Genomic DNA, 16,765 nt, shown 5'->3' with positions numbered 1-16,765 from the left:
ACATGGGTTTACATTAGGTGTGGGGAACCTCCGACCCATGGGCCATTTACGATGACCTTTTAGTCGCCTCCCGAGCAGATTCCGCAGCTGTATTTTGCCGGTCGCCTGCCCATTAATTCCTTCTTTCTCTGTGAGCACACGCAGTGTTCGGTACTAGTGATGAGCAAGTATACTCGTTGCTCATGTTTTCTAGAGCACGCTCGGGTGGTCTCCGAGTATTTGTTAGTGCTTGGAGATTTAGTTTTCATCACGGCAGCTGAATGATTTACAGCTATACAGCTATTAGCCAGGCTGAGTACATGTGGAGGTTGCCTGGTTGCTAGGGAATCCCCACATGTAATCAAGCTGGCTAATAGCTGTAAATCATGCTGCTGAGGCGATGAAAACGTAATCTCTGAGCAGTCATAAATACTTGGAGACCACCCGAGCGTGCTCGGGAAAACCCGAGCAACGAGTATACTCGCTCATCACTATTCACTACTGAACGCTGAGTCGCCTGCAATGAAAGATTAGGTCCTGACAGCATCATGAGGTACCTTGTGGGCGGAGTTAGCGCACAGTTTGTACGGCCCCCGAGGGGCGGTATATCCAAATGGCCCTTGGCAGAAAAAAATATTTCCCACCCTGGGTTTACATGCAAGTTGTAGGCACCAAATGTTTGACTTTCATGGGTAGGACTATATTGTGACTTTCGCCGTGGTGCAACCAGAGGTCGTTCAGTGCCTCTGCTACATCGCTGTGCTAAACAAGTGAATTGGTCGCATTGGGACACCTATACTGCTGCGACAAGCAAATTGCAAAAAGTCAGATTCGGATGGATGTTGTGTGACTTGCTCGTCGTGGTAGTATACTTGTCACAATGCGATCATTTCACTTGTATGTAGCAGTGGTACCGAGCTAACTTTGGTCACAGGACTGCTGTCGCTGCCAAAGGTGCCTTATAGCTCAGGCCACAACAAGACTGTTTGCAAAATTGCTATTGCCAATATAAATGGTTGCAATATTGTACACATCATCTATGGTCGTTTTTGACTGATAATAGCAATATATTGAATATAGCATGGCCGCTGTGCGTGTGATAATCACACATCTTCTCTGTCCTTCAGGTTGCATCATTACCGTGTCTGGCCGTATAACATTCACCAGTAACAAATCCATGGAGATCGAAGTGTTTGTGGACGCAGACCCCCTAGTTGGTGATACCCAGGAACGATACAGGGCAGTAAGCGCTTTCTTCACTTTTGTCTCTCTCAGCAAGGAGGCAAAACCTCTGCCTGTTCCTCAGATTGTGGTGAGTGCAATGTCCCATTTCTAATCATCCTCTACTGTCAAGTTTTTAAAAAGTCTCCTCCGCTTCTAAGGAAACTTGCACAACAACCAGTATGTCATCCATTACTGCCGCTGAGGGTTATCACCAAGCTCCTCTAGACCTCCTCTAGTTCTGGTGACACTCACTGTTAGGGTTTAAATTCAAGGGAAAAGAAAGAGGTCACTAGGGAGCGCTGTGAGGGTCACTGTTAAAATTGAAGACAAAAGGTCCACCGCAGCTCCAGCCGTTAACCTCCTAGGAGGATACAAAATGTAGTAGAAAATAGTAATAACAGTCCTAGGAGCGTTGGAAATGAGACCAAAACAAGGATTTTAGTGTTGAACCCCAACCTGATGAAAACGGTTTAACCGTTGAAACGCGTTGTGGTTTAACACTAAAATCCCTTTGGTCTCATTTCCAACGCTCCTAGGACCGTTCTTACTATTTTCTACTGTTATGGTGGCTCTGAAATGAGAAGTAACACCTCCATACATTGCTGATGACACCGGATCCACCTATCACAACAGGTGATGTCACAGCTCACGTCCCCCTCCTGTACAATGACTGTTAACACCTCTATATACAGTAGATGACACAGGATCCACCATTCACAATAGGTGATGTCACAGCTCACCTCCTCCTCCTGTACAATGACTGATAACACCTCTATATTCAGTAGATGACACAGGATCCACCAATCACCATAGGTGATGTCACAGCTCACCTCCTCCTGTACAATGACTGATAACACCTCTATATCCAGTAGATAACACAGGATCCACCAATCACAATAGGTGATGTCACATCTCACCTCCTCCTCCTCCTGTACAATGACTGATAACACCTCTATATACAGTAGATGATACAGGATCCACCAATCACAATAGTCGATGTCACAGCTCACCCTGCTCTTCCTCATTACACATCTCAATATAAAAGATAGTATCGGGGTCTAACAACTGTGTCTATGAACATGTGGATTTCATGAAACAAAAGAAGTTCGTCTACTTTTTTGTGTGCAAATGTAACGGTGACCGGGGTGGTAGCCGTAGGCGAGTGTCATGTGTCCAACACCCAGGGACGTTACAGAGAATTGTGGGTCCTGACTGGGAGTTAGTGTTTTGAGGGCCTTGTGCCCATATAGACCACCAGTAGCCGATGGTATTGGCTGGCCAGAACCACGAATTCCACAGATTAATGAAGCAGACTTCCTGCAAACATGGGAACTTTACTGAACTTAATAAAAGTTATGTACAAGGAATAGTGACTACACAGTCTGAAGCACGTTTCATTCACAGCAAGAAGCCTTCTCGCAGACCTCATCCTTCCACTGTAGTGTTCTCCAGGGCCGGTATAGCACACTGCTTTGCATTACTTTGTCACAGCCTAACTTGTCACCACAGTACTGTTCAATGAGTTTCTCTGCACCCACTCAGTGGTTCCAGGTCCTATCACTTTGGCCGCCCCGGATCCACTGCTCAGGACCCTCACTAATCCCTCAGTCTCAGTCCTCTTCAGCATTTATCAAGCTCAAGGTTTCACGTGACACGTCATCCTTTCCATGGTCCCCTTTAAGGTGGAAGGCCACTATGTCTCTATCAGTTCCCGTCTTTCTAGCTGTGAATCTCCCTTTGGCAGCACTGCTTGCTCTTTGCTCTCCAACTTCTTAGTTCCTCTTTCTGGAAGTAATCTGACTTCCTTGGTACCAGCCCCTCCCACCGTGGGCTATTCCCAAACATTAACTGTATCACAATTCTCCCTGTCTCTGCCAGTTACCTGTGGCTGGGTAGACTACAGCTTCATACTAACAATGTAAAACATCTCTATACACACTATTTGTAGAAATCCCTTCCTCTATGCTGAAACATCTGGTCGCTGCGGTTTTGGCGCTGCGTAAATACGCAGAGTCAAAACAGCAGCAAATCCTGAACGTGGGAACGTACCCTTATATGAACGCAGAACATGCATCTACACTGGCATGTAAATGTTTGGGCACCCCTGGTCAAGATTACTGTTATTGTGATCAATAACGCAAGTTGAAGATAAAATGATCTCTAAAAGGCCTAAAGTTAAAAATGACACATTTCCTTTGTATTTTAGCCCCCCAAAAATTATATTTTCATCTTTTACGTTTTAAAAATTACAGAAATGAAAATGGACAAATGCAAACGTTTGGTCCCCTGTTTGGTTAGCACCTAGTAGCACTCCGTTTACAAGTATCACAGCTTGTAAACACTTTTTTTAGCCAGACAAGAGTCTTTCGATTCTTGTTTGAGGGATTTTCATCCATTCTTCCTTGGAAAACTCTTCCAGTTCTGTGAGTTTCCATTGTAAAACCTTCAGCTTGCGCCTTTTGAGGTCGTCTATTGTGAATTTTGACGTGTGTTTGGGATCATTATCCATTAGTAGAAGCCATCCTCTTTTCAACTTCAGCTTTTTTACAGATCATGTTATATTTGCATCAAGAATTGCATCAAGAATATGTGGAAATGTCATTGAATCCATTGTTTCTTCTATCCGTGAAATGTTCCCTGCGCCATTGGCTGCACAACCCCAATGCTTGATTGATCCACTCCCATGCCTACTGGTTGGCGAGATGTTCTTTTCCTGAAATTCTGTGCCCCTTTTTTTTCTCCACACATGCCTTGTGATCATTGTGGCTAAAGACTTAGAGTTCTATTTTAGCCTCCTCTATCCACAAGACCAGGCTTGTTAGATGTTCTTTTGCATACTTCTGACGCTGAATTTTATGGGGAGGATGCAGGAGAGGTTTTCTTCTGATAATTTTTGCATGAATGCCATATTTGTGCAGGTGTCCCTGAACAGCAGAATTAATATACCACAACTCCACTAACTACTAATTTTTTCTGTAGGTTTTTTGCAGTTAAGCTGGGCTTCTGATTTACCTCTTTGCAATCCCACAAGCAGCTTTCACTGAAATGTTGCTTGGTCTTTCAGAAAGAATCTTGACCTCCACTGTTCCTGCTAACTGCCATTTCTTAATTACATTTTGAACCGAGGTAAGGGCAACTTGAAAATGCTTTGCTATCTTCTAATAGCCTTCTCCTGCTTTGTGGGCTTCCACCATTTTCCGAATGCTAGGCAGCTGCTTAGAAGAACCCATGGCTGCAGTTTTTTGGCACAAGGTTAGAGGAGGCTGGGTTTTTATAAAGCTGGGAAATTTGCATCACCTGGCCTTCCCTAACGATGATGGTGAACAAGCCATAACCCTAACAGACTAATTAAGGTCTGAAACCTTAGTCAAATTTATCTGAGTACACAAATCTAAGAGTGCCCAAACTTTTTACATCAACCCATTTTCATTTTTGTAATTTATAAAATGTAAAATATGACTATCTATCTATCTATCTATCTATCTATCTATCTATCTATCTATCTATCTATTGGATGTGTGTATGTTTGTGTATATGTGTGTGTATGTATATGTATGTATGTATGTATGTATATATATATATATATATATATATATATATATAATATATACACATACAGTGGGGCAAAAAAGTATTTAGTCAGTCAGCAATAGTGCAAGTTCCACCACTTAAAAAGATGAGAGGCGTCTGTAATTTACATCATAGGTAGACCTCAACTATGGGAGACAAACTGAGAAAAAAAAATCCAGAAAATCACATTCTGTTTTTTTATCATTTTATTTGCATATTATGGTGGAAAATAAGTATTTGGTCAGAAACAAAATTTCATCTCAATACTTTGTAATATATCTTTTGTTGGCAATGACAGAGGTCAAACGTTTTCTGTAAGTCTTCACAAGGTTGCCACACACTGTTGTTGGTATGTTGGCCCATTCCTCCATGCAGATCTCCTCTAGAGCAGTGATGTTTTTGGCTTTTCGCTTGGCAACACGGACTTTCAACTCCCTCCAAAGGTTTTCTATAGGGTTGAGATCTGGAGACTGGCTAGGCCACTCCAGGACCTTGAAATGCTTCTTACGAAGCCACTCCTTCGTTGCCCTGGCGGTGTGCTTTGGATCATTGTCATGTTGAAAGACCCAGCCACGTTTCATCTTCAATGCCCTTGCTGATGGAAGGAGGTTTGCACTCAAAATCTCACGATACATGGCTGTTGTGAATTTGGATTCTGGGCTCCCCCGGTGGCCGCTTGTGGAATTGGACTTGTCATCCTCTTTCCTGTTTCACCTGATTCCATCAGTAGTGGGTGTCGCTATTTAAGCTCATTTCTCTGGTGGTTTCTTGCCGGTCAACAATGTTATCTGATGCCTCTCAGTGCTTGTTCCTGCTTCTAGACAACTACTAGATAAGTTGGACTTTTGTCCATGTTTTGTTTTGCCTATTTGTTCCAGTTCACAGCTGAAGTTTTGTTACTGTGTCTGGAAAGCTCTCGTTGATCAGGGATTGCTACTCTGGCGTTATGAGTTAATGCCAGAGTTTAAGGTAATCTCTGGATGGTGTTTTGTTAGTGTTTTTCTGCTGACCATGAAAGTATACTATCTGTCTTCTGCTATCTAGTAAGCGGACCTCAAATTTGCTAAGACTATTTTCCTGCTGCGTTTGTTGTTTCATCTGAACTCACCGTCATTATATGTGGGGGGCTACTGTCTTCTTTGGAATATTTCTCTAGAGGTGAGCCAGGTCTTATATTTCCCTATGCTAGCTATTTAGGTCTTAGGCCAGAGCTGGGCATCTAGCGATAAATAGGAAATGCTACCTGGCTATTTCTAGTTGCGCGGCAGGCTTAGTTCATGGTCAGTATAGTTCCATCTTCCGAGAGCTTGTCCCTCTATAGGCTTGCTATGATCTCTGCCTGCAGAGATCATGACAGTTTGACCGGCCAATAAAGTGTTAAAGACCCAGGTTGAGAAAGGAGAGTTATAAGAAGTCTGCTGGAATTTTTTTTTTTTTTTTTTTTTTTCCTCCAGTCTGCCTTGCTGCAGTCTTTTTTCTCTCTCTCCTCCTAATCTCTGTATGCTCTGTGTGCACCTGACAATAATGGATCTCCAGAGTGTAACTGCGGGTTTGAATAATCTCATCACGAAAGTACAAAATTTACAAGATTTTGTGGTACATGCTCCGGTATCTGAGCCGAGAATTCCTTTGCCGGAGTTCTTCACAGGGAATAGAGCTAGCTTCCAGAATTTCCGAAATAATTGTAAGCTTTATTTGTCCCTGAAGTCTCGTTCAGCTGGAGACCCTGCTCAGCAGGTTAGGATTGTGATTTCCTTGCTCAGGGGTGACCCTCAAGATTGGGCCTTCTCATTGCCAGCAGGGGATCCTGCGTTACGCGATGTGGATGCGTTTTTTCTGGCCTTGGGCTTGCTTTATGAGGAACCTCATTTGGAACTTCAGGCAGAAAAAACTTTGATGGCACTATCTCAGGGGCAAGACGAAGCTGAAGTTTTCTGCCAAAAATTCCGTAAATGGTCTGTGCTTACTCAGTGGAATGAGTGCGCCTTGGCGGCAACTTTCAGAGAAGGTCTCTCTGATGCCGTTAAGGATGTTATGGTGGGGTTCCCTTTGCCTGCAGGTCTGAATGAGTCCATGACAATGGCTATTCAGATTGATAGGCGTCTGCGGGAGCGCAAACCGGTGCACCATCTGGCGGTGTCTATGGAAAAGACGCCAGAAAGTATGCAGTGTGATAGAATTCTGTCCAGGAGCGAGCGACAGAATTTTAGACGGAAGAATGGATTGTGTTTCTATTGTGGGGATTCTACTCATGTTATATCGGCATGCTCTAGGCGTACAAAGAAGCTTGATAAGTCTGTTTCCATTGGCACCATTCAGTCTAAGTTTATTTTGTCTGTAACCCTGATTTGCTCTTTGTCATCCATTGCCACGGACGCCTATGTTGACTCTGGCGCCGCTCTGAGTCTTATGGATTGGTCCTTTGCCAATCGTTGTGGTTTTGATTTAGAGCCTTTGGAGACTCTTATTCCTCTGAAGGGGATTGACTCCACCCCATTGGCTAATAATAAACCACAATACTGGACACAAGTAACCATGCGTATCAATCCGGATCACCAGGAGATTATTCGTTTCCTGGTGCTGTATAATTTACATGACGATTTGGTACTGGGATTGCCATGGTTGCAGTCTCACAACCCAGTCTTGGACTGGAGAGCAATGTCTGTGTTGAGCTGGGGATGTAAGGGTATTCATGGGGACGTACCTTTGGTTTCTATTTCGTCGTCCATTCCCTCTGAAGTCCCTGAGTTCCTCTCTGATTATCAAGACGTCTTTGACGAACCCAAGCTTGGGTCGTTACCTCCGCACCGTGAGTGCGATTGTGCCATAGATTTGATACCGGGTTGTAAATATCCAAAGGGTCGTTTGTTTAATTTGTCTGTGCCGGAACATGCTGCTATGCGGGAATATATAAAGGAGTCTTTGGAAAAGGGACATATTCGTCCATCTTCTTCTCCCTTGGGAGCTGGGTTTTTCTTTGTCTCAAAAAAAGACGGCTCTTTGAGACCATGTATTGATTATCGGCTTCTGAATAAGATCACTGTTAAGTATCAATACCCATTGCCATTGCTTACTGATTTGTTTGCTCGTATAGAGGGTGCTAAGTGGTTCTCTAAAATTGATCTTCGTGGGGCGTATAATTTGGTGCGGATCAGGCAGGGGGATGAGTGGAAGACCGCATTTAATACGCCCGAGGGCCACTTTGAGTATTTGGTCATGCCTTTTGGTCTTTCTAATGCCCCTTCAGTTTTCCAGTCTTTTATGCATGATATTTTCCGCGATTTTCTGGATAAATTTATGATAATATATCTGGATGATATTCTGATTTTTTCTGATGACTGGGACTCTCATGTCCAGCAGGTCAGGAGAGTTTTTCAGGTTCTGCGGTCTAATTCTTTATGTGTGAAGGGGTCTAAGTGCGTTTTTGGGGTCCAGAAAATTTCCTTTTTGGGGTATATTTTTTCTCCCTCTTCCATTGAGATGGATCCCGTCAAGGTGCAAGCTATTTGTGACTGGACTCAGCCCTCCTCTCTTAAGGGTCTTCAGAGATTTTTGGGCTTTGCCAACTTTTACCGCCGATTTATTGCTGGTTTTTCGGATGTCGTTAAACCACTGACTGATTTGACCAGACAAGGCGCTGATGTTGCTAATTGGTCCCCTCATGCTGTAGAGGCCTTTCAGGAGCTTAAGCGCCGTTTTGCCTCTGCCCCTGTGTTGCGTCAGCCTGATGTGAATCTGCCTTTTCAGGTTGAGGTTGACGCTTCGGAGATCGGAGCTGGGGCAGTGTTGTCGCAGAAAGGTTCCGACTGCTCCGTCATTAGGCCTTGTGCCTTCTTTTCTCGCAAATTTTCGCCCGCAGAGCGGAATTATGATGTTGGGAATCGGGAGCTTTTGGCCATGAAGTGGGCGTTTGAGGAGTGGCGCCATTGGCTCGAGGGGGCTAGGCATCAGGTGGTGGTATTGACTGACCACAAAAATTTGATTTATCTTGAGACTGCCAGACGCCTGAATCCTAGACAGGCGCGCTGGTCTTTATTTTTTTCTCGCTTTAATTTTGTGGTGTCATACCTACCGGGTTCTAAGAATGTTAAGGCAGATGCCCTTTCTAGGAGTTTTGACCCGGACTCTCCTGGTAATTCTGAACCCACAGGTATCCTTAGGGAGGGAGTAATTTTGTCGGCCGTTTCTCCTGATCTGCGGCGGTCCTTGCAAGAGTTTCAGGCGGATAGACCGGATCGTTGTCCGCCTGATAGACTGTTTGTTCCGGATGATTGGACCAGCAGAGTCATCTCTGAGGTACATTCTTCTGCATTGGCAGCTCATCCCGGAATTTTTGGTACCAGGGATTTGGTGGCAAGATCCTTCTGGTGGCCTTCTCTGTCACGAGATGTGCGAGTCTTTGTGCAGTCATGTGACGTTTGTGCTCGGGCCAAGTCTTGTAGTTCTCGGGCTAGCGGACTGCTGTTGCCCTTGCCTATTCCTAAGAGGCCTTGGACACACATCTCGATGGATTTTATTTCAGATCTGCCTGTTTCCCAGAAGATGTCTGTCATCTGGGTGGTCTGTGACCGTTTCTCTAAAATGGTCCATTTGGTTCCTCTGCCCAAGTTGCCTTCTTCTTCTGAGTTGGTTCCTCTGTTTTTTCAGAATGTTGTCCGATTGCACGGTATTCCTGAGAATATTGTTTCTGACAGAGGTACCCAATTTGTGTCTAGATTTTGGCGGGCATTCTGTGCTAGGATGGGCATAGATTTGTCTTTTTCATCTGCTTTTCACCCTCAGACTAATGGCCAGACCGAGCGGACTAATCAGACCCTTGAGACATATCTGAGGTGTTTTGTCTCTGCTGACCAGGATGATTGGGTTGCTTTTTTGCCATTGGCAGAGTTCGCCCTCAATAATCGGGCCAGTTCTTCCACCTTGGTGTCCCCGTTTTTCTGTAATTCGGGGTTTCACCCTCGATTTTCCTCCGGTCAGGTGGAATCCTCGGATTGTCCTGGAGTGGATGCGGTGGTGGAGAGATTGCATCACATCTGGGGGCAGGTTATGGACAATTTGAAGTTGTCCCAGGAGAAGACTCAGCGTTTTGCCAACCGTCATCGTCGTGTTGGTTCTCGGCTTTGTGTTGGAGATTTAGTGTGGTTGTCTTCTCGTTTTGTCCCTATGAGGGTCTCTTCTCCTAAGTTTAAACCTCGGTTCATCGGCCCTTATAGAATATTGGAGATTCTTAATCCTGTTTCTTTCCGTTTGGACCTCCCTGCGTCCTTTTCCATTCATAACGTTTTTCATCGGTCGTTATTGCGCAGGTATGAGGTACCTGTTGTACCTTCAGTTGAGCCTCCTGCTCCGGTGTTGGTTGAGGGTGAGTTGGAGTACGTTGTGGAGAAAATTTTGGACTCTCGTGTTTCCAGACGGAAACTCCAGTATCTGGTCAACTGGAAGGGTTACGGCCAGGAGGATAATTCTTGGGTCAATGCATCTGATGTTCATGCTTCTGATCTTGTTCGTGCCTTCCATAGGGCTCATCCTGGTCGCCCTGGTGGATCTGGTGAGGGTTCGGTGCCCCCTCCTTGAGGGGGGGGTACTGTTGTGAATTTGGATTCTGGGCTCCCCCGGTGGCCGCTTGTGGAATTGGACTTGTCATCCTCTTTCCTGTTTCACCTGATTCCATCAGTAGTGGGTGTCGCTATTTAAGCTCATTTCTCTGGTGGTTTCTTGCCGGTCAACAATGTTATCTGATGCCTCTCAGTGCTTGTTCCTGCTTCTAGACAACTACTAGATAAGTTGGACTTTTGTCCATGTTTTGTTTTGCCTATTTGTTCCAGTTCACAGCTGAAGTTTTGTTACTGTGTCTGGAAAGCTCTCGTTGATCAGGGATTGCTACTCTGGCGTTATGAGTTAATGCCAGAGTTTAAGGTAATCTCTGGATGGTGTTTTGTTAGTGTTTTTCTGCTGACCATGAAAGTATACTATCTGTCTTCTGCTATCTAGTAAGCGGACCTCAAATTTGCTAAGACTATTTTCCTGCTGCGTTTGTTGTTTCATCTGAACTCACCGTCATTATATGTGGGGGGCTACTGTCTTCTTTGGAATATTTCTCTAGAGGTGAGCCAGGTCTTATATTTCCCTATGCTAGCTATTTAGGTCTTAGGCCAGAGCTGGGCATCTAGCGATAAATAGGAAATGCTACCTGGCTATTTCTAGTTGCGCGGCAGGCTTAGTTCATGGTCAGTATAGTTCCATCTTCCGAGAGCTTGTCCCTCTATAGGCTTGCTATGATCTCTGCCTGCAGAGATCATGACACATGGCCCCATTCATTCTTTCATGTACCCGGATCAGTCATCCTGGCCCCTTTGCAGAGAAACAGCCCCAAAGCATGATGTTTCCACCACCATGCTTTACAGTAGGTATGGTGTTTGATGGATGCAACTCAGTATTCTTTTTCCTCCAAACACGACAAGTTGTGTTTCTACCAAACCGTTCCAGTTTGGTTTCATCAGACCATAGGACATTCACCCAAAACTCCTCTGGATCATCCAAATGCTCTCTAGCAAACTTCAGACGGGCCCGGACATGTACTGGCTTAAGCAGTGGGACACGTCTGGCACTGCAGGATCTGAGTCCATGGTGGCGTAGTGTGTTACTTATGGTAGGCCTTGTTACATTGGTCCCAGCTCTCTGCAGTTCATTTACTAGGTCCCCCCGCGTGGTTCTGGGATTTTTGCTCACCGTTCTTGTGATCATTCTGACCCCACGGGGTGGGATTTTGCGTGGAGCCCCAGATCGAGGGAGATTATCAGTGGTCTTGAATGTCTTCCATTTTCTAATTATTGCTCCCACTGTTGATTTCTTCACTCCAAGCTGGTTGGCTATTGCAGATTCAGTCTTCCCAGCCTGGTGCAGGGCTACAATTTTGTTTCTGGTGTCCTTTGACAGCTCTTTGGTCTTCACCATAGTGGAGTTTGGAGTCAGACTGTTTGAGGGTGTGCACAGGTGTCTTTTTATACTGATAACAAGTTTAAACAGGTGCCATTACTACAGGTAATGAGTGGAGGAAAGAGGAGACTCTTAAAGAAGAAGTTACAGGTCTGTGAGAGCCAGAAATCTTGATTGTTTGTTTCTGACCAAATACTTATTTTCCACCATAATATGCAAATAAAATGATAAAAAAACAGACAATGTGATTTTCTGGATTTTTTTTTCTCAGTTTGTCTCCCATAGTTGAGGTCTACCTATGATGTAAATTACAGACGCCTCTCATCTTTTTAAGTGGTGGAACTTGCACTATTGCTGGATGACTAAATACTTTTTTGCCCCACTGTATATTTATTTTTATTTTTTTCTGCCTAAAATACAATGGAAATGTGTCATCTTTAATTTTAAACGTTTTACTGATCATTTAATCTTCAACTTGCTTAACTGTTCACAAGAAAAGTAATTTTGACCAGGGGTGCCCAAACTTTTACATGCCACTGTAAAAAATTGTCTACCTAGTCACTAACTAAACAAAACCTGATAAAACATTTACTGAAGAACCGGTGTAGTTTTTTTTTTTTTGTTGTAGAGGACATGTCCTTTAAGGAACTTCCTTACTTTCTCTCCGTTCCATAGGTAGAATCTTTCAGCAGTTCACGTCATTTGCGTTTCGGGATTATACGTGTATTTTTATGAGACAGGAGATCTTACAATGCAAACATACCCGGGCTATAAATACACGACTGTGAGCTTCATTAAAATTCATCCAGCATAACATAGAATCCCTCAGGCCTCCATAACAAGGACACAGCTCATAAATCAGTGGTAGACTCCGCTCTCCACCAATGCAATAAATAATCGATGACAAAATGCTGGAGTAGACATTAGTAGCATAATTGGGAACTATTAATATGCTTTTCACTTCAGAAGAATAATCTGAGGACGGAGTCATTTCAGGAAATACACGATATGGACAAAAGTATTGTCGTCCCCCCTAACATTACATCTACAAAGCTTCTCTGACCTCCCGGTCTACATTCATCTGCATTAATATGGAGTTGGTCCCTTTGTAGATATAGTAGCTTCAGCTCTTCTTGGAAGGTTTTCCACAAGGCTTTGGAAGTGTCTGTGGGAATTTTTGCCCCTTCATCCAGAAGAACATTTGTGAGGTCAGACCCTGATGTTGGGGAGAGGTCGGGCTCACAATCTTCGCTCTAGTTCTTCCACGAAGACTGGGTTCTGTGCGGCTGGTCATGTTCTTTCACACCTAACTCCCCTGACCATACTTTTATGGACACGGTTTTGTGTACCATTATTGGGAACAGAAAAGGGTCTTCCGTTATCTGTACCACTAACCTGGAAGCTATAATTGTCCAAAATGTCCACTAAGGGGTCTAGGTCAACCCCTGAAAAAGTAATCCCTCCATCAAACTTTACATCTGGTTCAATGCAGTCAGGCGAGTAACGTTCTCCTGGAATTCACCAAACCCAGACTCATCCATCAGATGCCAGATAGAGAGTGTGATCCATCACTCCACAGAACATGTTTTCACTGCTCCAGTTGCGTTGGCTTTACACCACTCCATATAACGCTTGGCATTGGGCTTGGTGATGTGAGGCTTGTGTGCAGCTGCTGGGCCGTGAAGCTCCTGGCGGGGTTGCAGTGTCCTGATATTAATACCAGAGAAGGATTGGATTCTTCAATTATGGAATCAGCAAAGCAGTGGTGACTTTTCTGCCTCTGTTCCTCAGCTCTCGGTGACCTTGCCCTTACTTTACATGGTCTCCGCTTCTTGGCTGTTTTTTTTTTCACTTAATGTGTTTCACCGGTCAAGGGTGATAAAGAGGAGGGATGAAATGTGATAAACGGACTTGTTACACAGGTGGCTCCTACTACTGGACTCACTAGTATTAGTGAGGTCTTAAGAACAAGCTATTTTTTCACAAATGTCTATAAAGACAGATGGCATGGCGGGCTAATGGATGTTACACACCTCTGACAGGAGAACCTAAGGATAAAACTGAGTTCAATGATTGAGTTTTATTTCCAAATACTTTTCTCCATATAGTGTATCTGTGCAACTGCAGTATAATACTGCCCCCTATGTACTAGCATACAACTACTATAATACCTCCCATGTACAAGAATAATAACTACTATAATACTGCTCCTATGTACAAGAATATACCTACTATAATACTGCTCCTATGTAGAAGAATATAACTACTATAATACTGCCCCTATATACAAGAATATAACTACTATAATACTGCCCCTATGTACAAGAATATACCTACTATAATACTGCTCCTATGTAGAAGAATATAACTACTATAATACTGCTCCTATGTACAAGAATATAACTACTATAATACTGCCTCCTATGTACAAGAATATAACTACTATAATACTGCCCCTATGTACAAGAATATAACTCCTGTAATACTGTCCCTATGTACAAGAATACAACTACAATAATACAAAAAAATTGTGTTGAATGGTCCTATCATTTTATCTAGAACACATTTAGTAAAATTAAAATATTAACCTATTTAAGAAATGTCTAATTAAGCTGATAAGAGCCATTGAGAATCTGACTTCTGTTACATGCACTTCACAAGTATCTGCACACCTCCTAAGAATATATATTAGAAGTAAAGGCTTTAAGAGTCTATAATAGGAGACACGCTTCATCACCTAAGAAAGTGCTAAAACTAATTAAATCATTACCATTGTACTAGCTCCATCCAGGAAATAAAAGGGCTGGAGAAGAAGAAGGTGACTTAATACGCTCGTAATGATACAAAGGATTCCCAATACTCATAAAATTCTTTTCATTGAGGACGCTTTGGTTAACTTATTAGATGGATGTTAATGAAAAGTAGTGCGTTTTATAGGGGCCCATAATGTTAGGTCATAAAATTTAGGTTAGCTTTATTACCCTTCTTAATAGGAAGTTTGAAGCTACAGTATAGCTCCCTCAACAAATAACGTGGAGGCCTCTGGACCATACATGGCTCCTACAAATGGAAGTATTGGACACCAGCAAGCCCCGTTATTCTTGTTCTGTTGCCTTGGGTGACTGTTGACATGACTGATACTGGTAGAGTACAGATGTCTTCAGCTTTATGGCCCATAATGGTTCACCACTGAATGACATGACTTTATGACTCCTCTTCTTGGTAGTTGTGAAGATTCAGACAGCTTCTTCACCATCAAATAGAATTGGATGTCATTGGGTCCAGGTGGTGTGCAAACCCTGTATGGAGGAAAGCGGTGCTTTTTGTAGGTAGAGTGTAGGCACCTGTCGCTTTGAAGTCCATGATGATACACCCTTTCCTCCTTCCTCGGATGTAAAGATGTCATAGTTCACTTTCCGCTCATGAAACATGACCAAAGAATGGTGGAGGTATCTGGACCACCCATGTCTACTATGTGATAGGAAGGCATGAACACCAACATGCTTCTGGTTTTCCGTTCCTGATGATATTTCCTGATGTTGTAGGGACAATGAGGTTGCATGAACCCTTACTTGGAAAGTTATAGGTCCCATGGTGGGTTATGACCAGATGAGATTGGCCCTATCCTCTTTCTTCATTGAAATTTGAGCAAAATATTTTTTTTTTTACGAAACCAGACATTTTACTTATGATCTTGTGCCTACGTCTTCTTAAATGCCTCCTTTAGCTTTTATTTTTTCCTACATTCCAGCTTACAGAAAAAAAAAACAAGAGTTGACTCTTACCCTTTTGCTCATTATAATTAATCTTCCATGAATCCATTGGGAAGAGTCTGGTGGGATTTAAGCTGCGGACATATTTTATGTGAATGACTGTCATCCATTCTCGTTCTATGTATACATTCTTAACATTCATCTGTCTTGATTGGAGCTCGGTTTCAGCTCTTTGAAGATGTTTCGTTTACTTTTCAAGTGATTAATAACAAGATAAACTCTAAAATTCTCATCAGTTGGAAAGCTTTTTTCCCTTCTTTTTCCCATTTCCTAGAATCCCTTTCATCAAGTACCTGATAGGCTCCGCACCAAAAAAAAGCTCTCATTAGCCTGTGCTATTTTTGTAAATGATTCTAATGGAACATCAGTCATTTTCTGGCTCTCGTCTCTAATTATAGTGTCCGAACATGGATCTGAGACGTCTGTGAAAAATGATGCAAGTGCATGACATTATTGTATAGTGTCTCCGAAATAAAGATATTCATAAATATTAAACATGATCTGTAAGGGATATGGAACAATTGCTATAAATAAGAAACCTGTAAGGGCGCATTCAAGATCAAGGAGATATTGATTTTTTTTTTTAGATTTTTTTTAGAAATTTTTTGTTTCAGCTCTAAACCTTATAGCGGACAATTTACATTTACTTTGGGCGCCAGGAACAAGCCATTCTATCATGCACAGGAGCATTCAAAGGAATTTATCAGCAGATTTTTACTGTGTAATTTTACTGCAGCATCATGAAGGGACAGAGATCCTGATTCCAGCTATGTATCACTTAGTTTAGTGGGTGCAGCAGTTGTGATACAACCCCGCCCACACCACTGATTGGCTGATTTCTGTGTACATTAAAAAATTGACAGCTTCTAATCAGTGGTGGGAGAGTGGTTGGACCAAGAGGCACAAGACCCCTAGTCCTGTAGTGATAATCTCTTGCTAATAAAACAACTGTTTTTTTTTTGTTGAAACAGCAAAACACAGCTTAGTAAATAACACACTGCTGGAATAGGGGTCTCTACCCCTACATCATACTGCTCTCAGATTACATAACAAAAACCTGCTGACTGATTCCCTTTAAGAGCTTCTTTTCGTAAACCCTGTAAAGAAATTCTGCGTTGATATTATCATTATCACCCTTAATTACACATGATAGGCAAGTACAATGCCAAAGAGGGCACAGCTTGCAAGGGCTTATAATCTACATAGAAGAGGTCCTGTGTTAAAGGGAATATCTGCCAGTAGGTTTTTTTCTGTATAATCTGAGTAGAGGGTAATATAGGGGC

The 16,765-nt window shown here is 43.0% G+C and overlaps 1 protein-coding gene across 9 annotated transcripts in view; it reads left to right on the top strand.

Annotated features, from left to right (window-relative positions):
- The window catches only part of ACOT7 (acyl-CoA thioesterase 7), a 218,064-nt gene that overhangs the window by 188,151 nt on the left and 13,148 nt on the right, over nucleotides 1-16,765 (top strand). For all 9 annotated transcript variants that reach the window (XM_077250333.1, XM_077250334.1, XM_077250330.1 and 6 more), the window contains one exon: nucleotides 1,107-1,291. In XM_077250333.1, coding sequence (XP_077106448.1) covers nucleotides 1,107-1,291 — 185 coding nt within the window. The remainder of the gene's footprint in view (nucleotides 1-1,106; nucleotides 1,292-16,765) is intronic.

This window comes from Ranitomeya variabilis, chromosome 4, assembly GCF_051348905.1.
Source record: "Ranitomeya variabilis isolate aRanVar5 chromosome 4, aRanVar5.hap1, whole genome shotgun sequence".
Taxonomy (NCBI): Eukaryota; Metazoa; Chordata; class Amphibia; order Anura; family Dendrobatidae; genus Ranitomeya; species Ranitomeya variabilis.
This window is presented reverse-complemented; position numbering and strand designations above follow the sequence as displayed.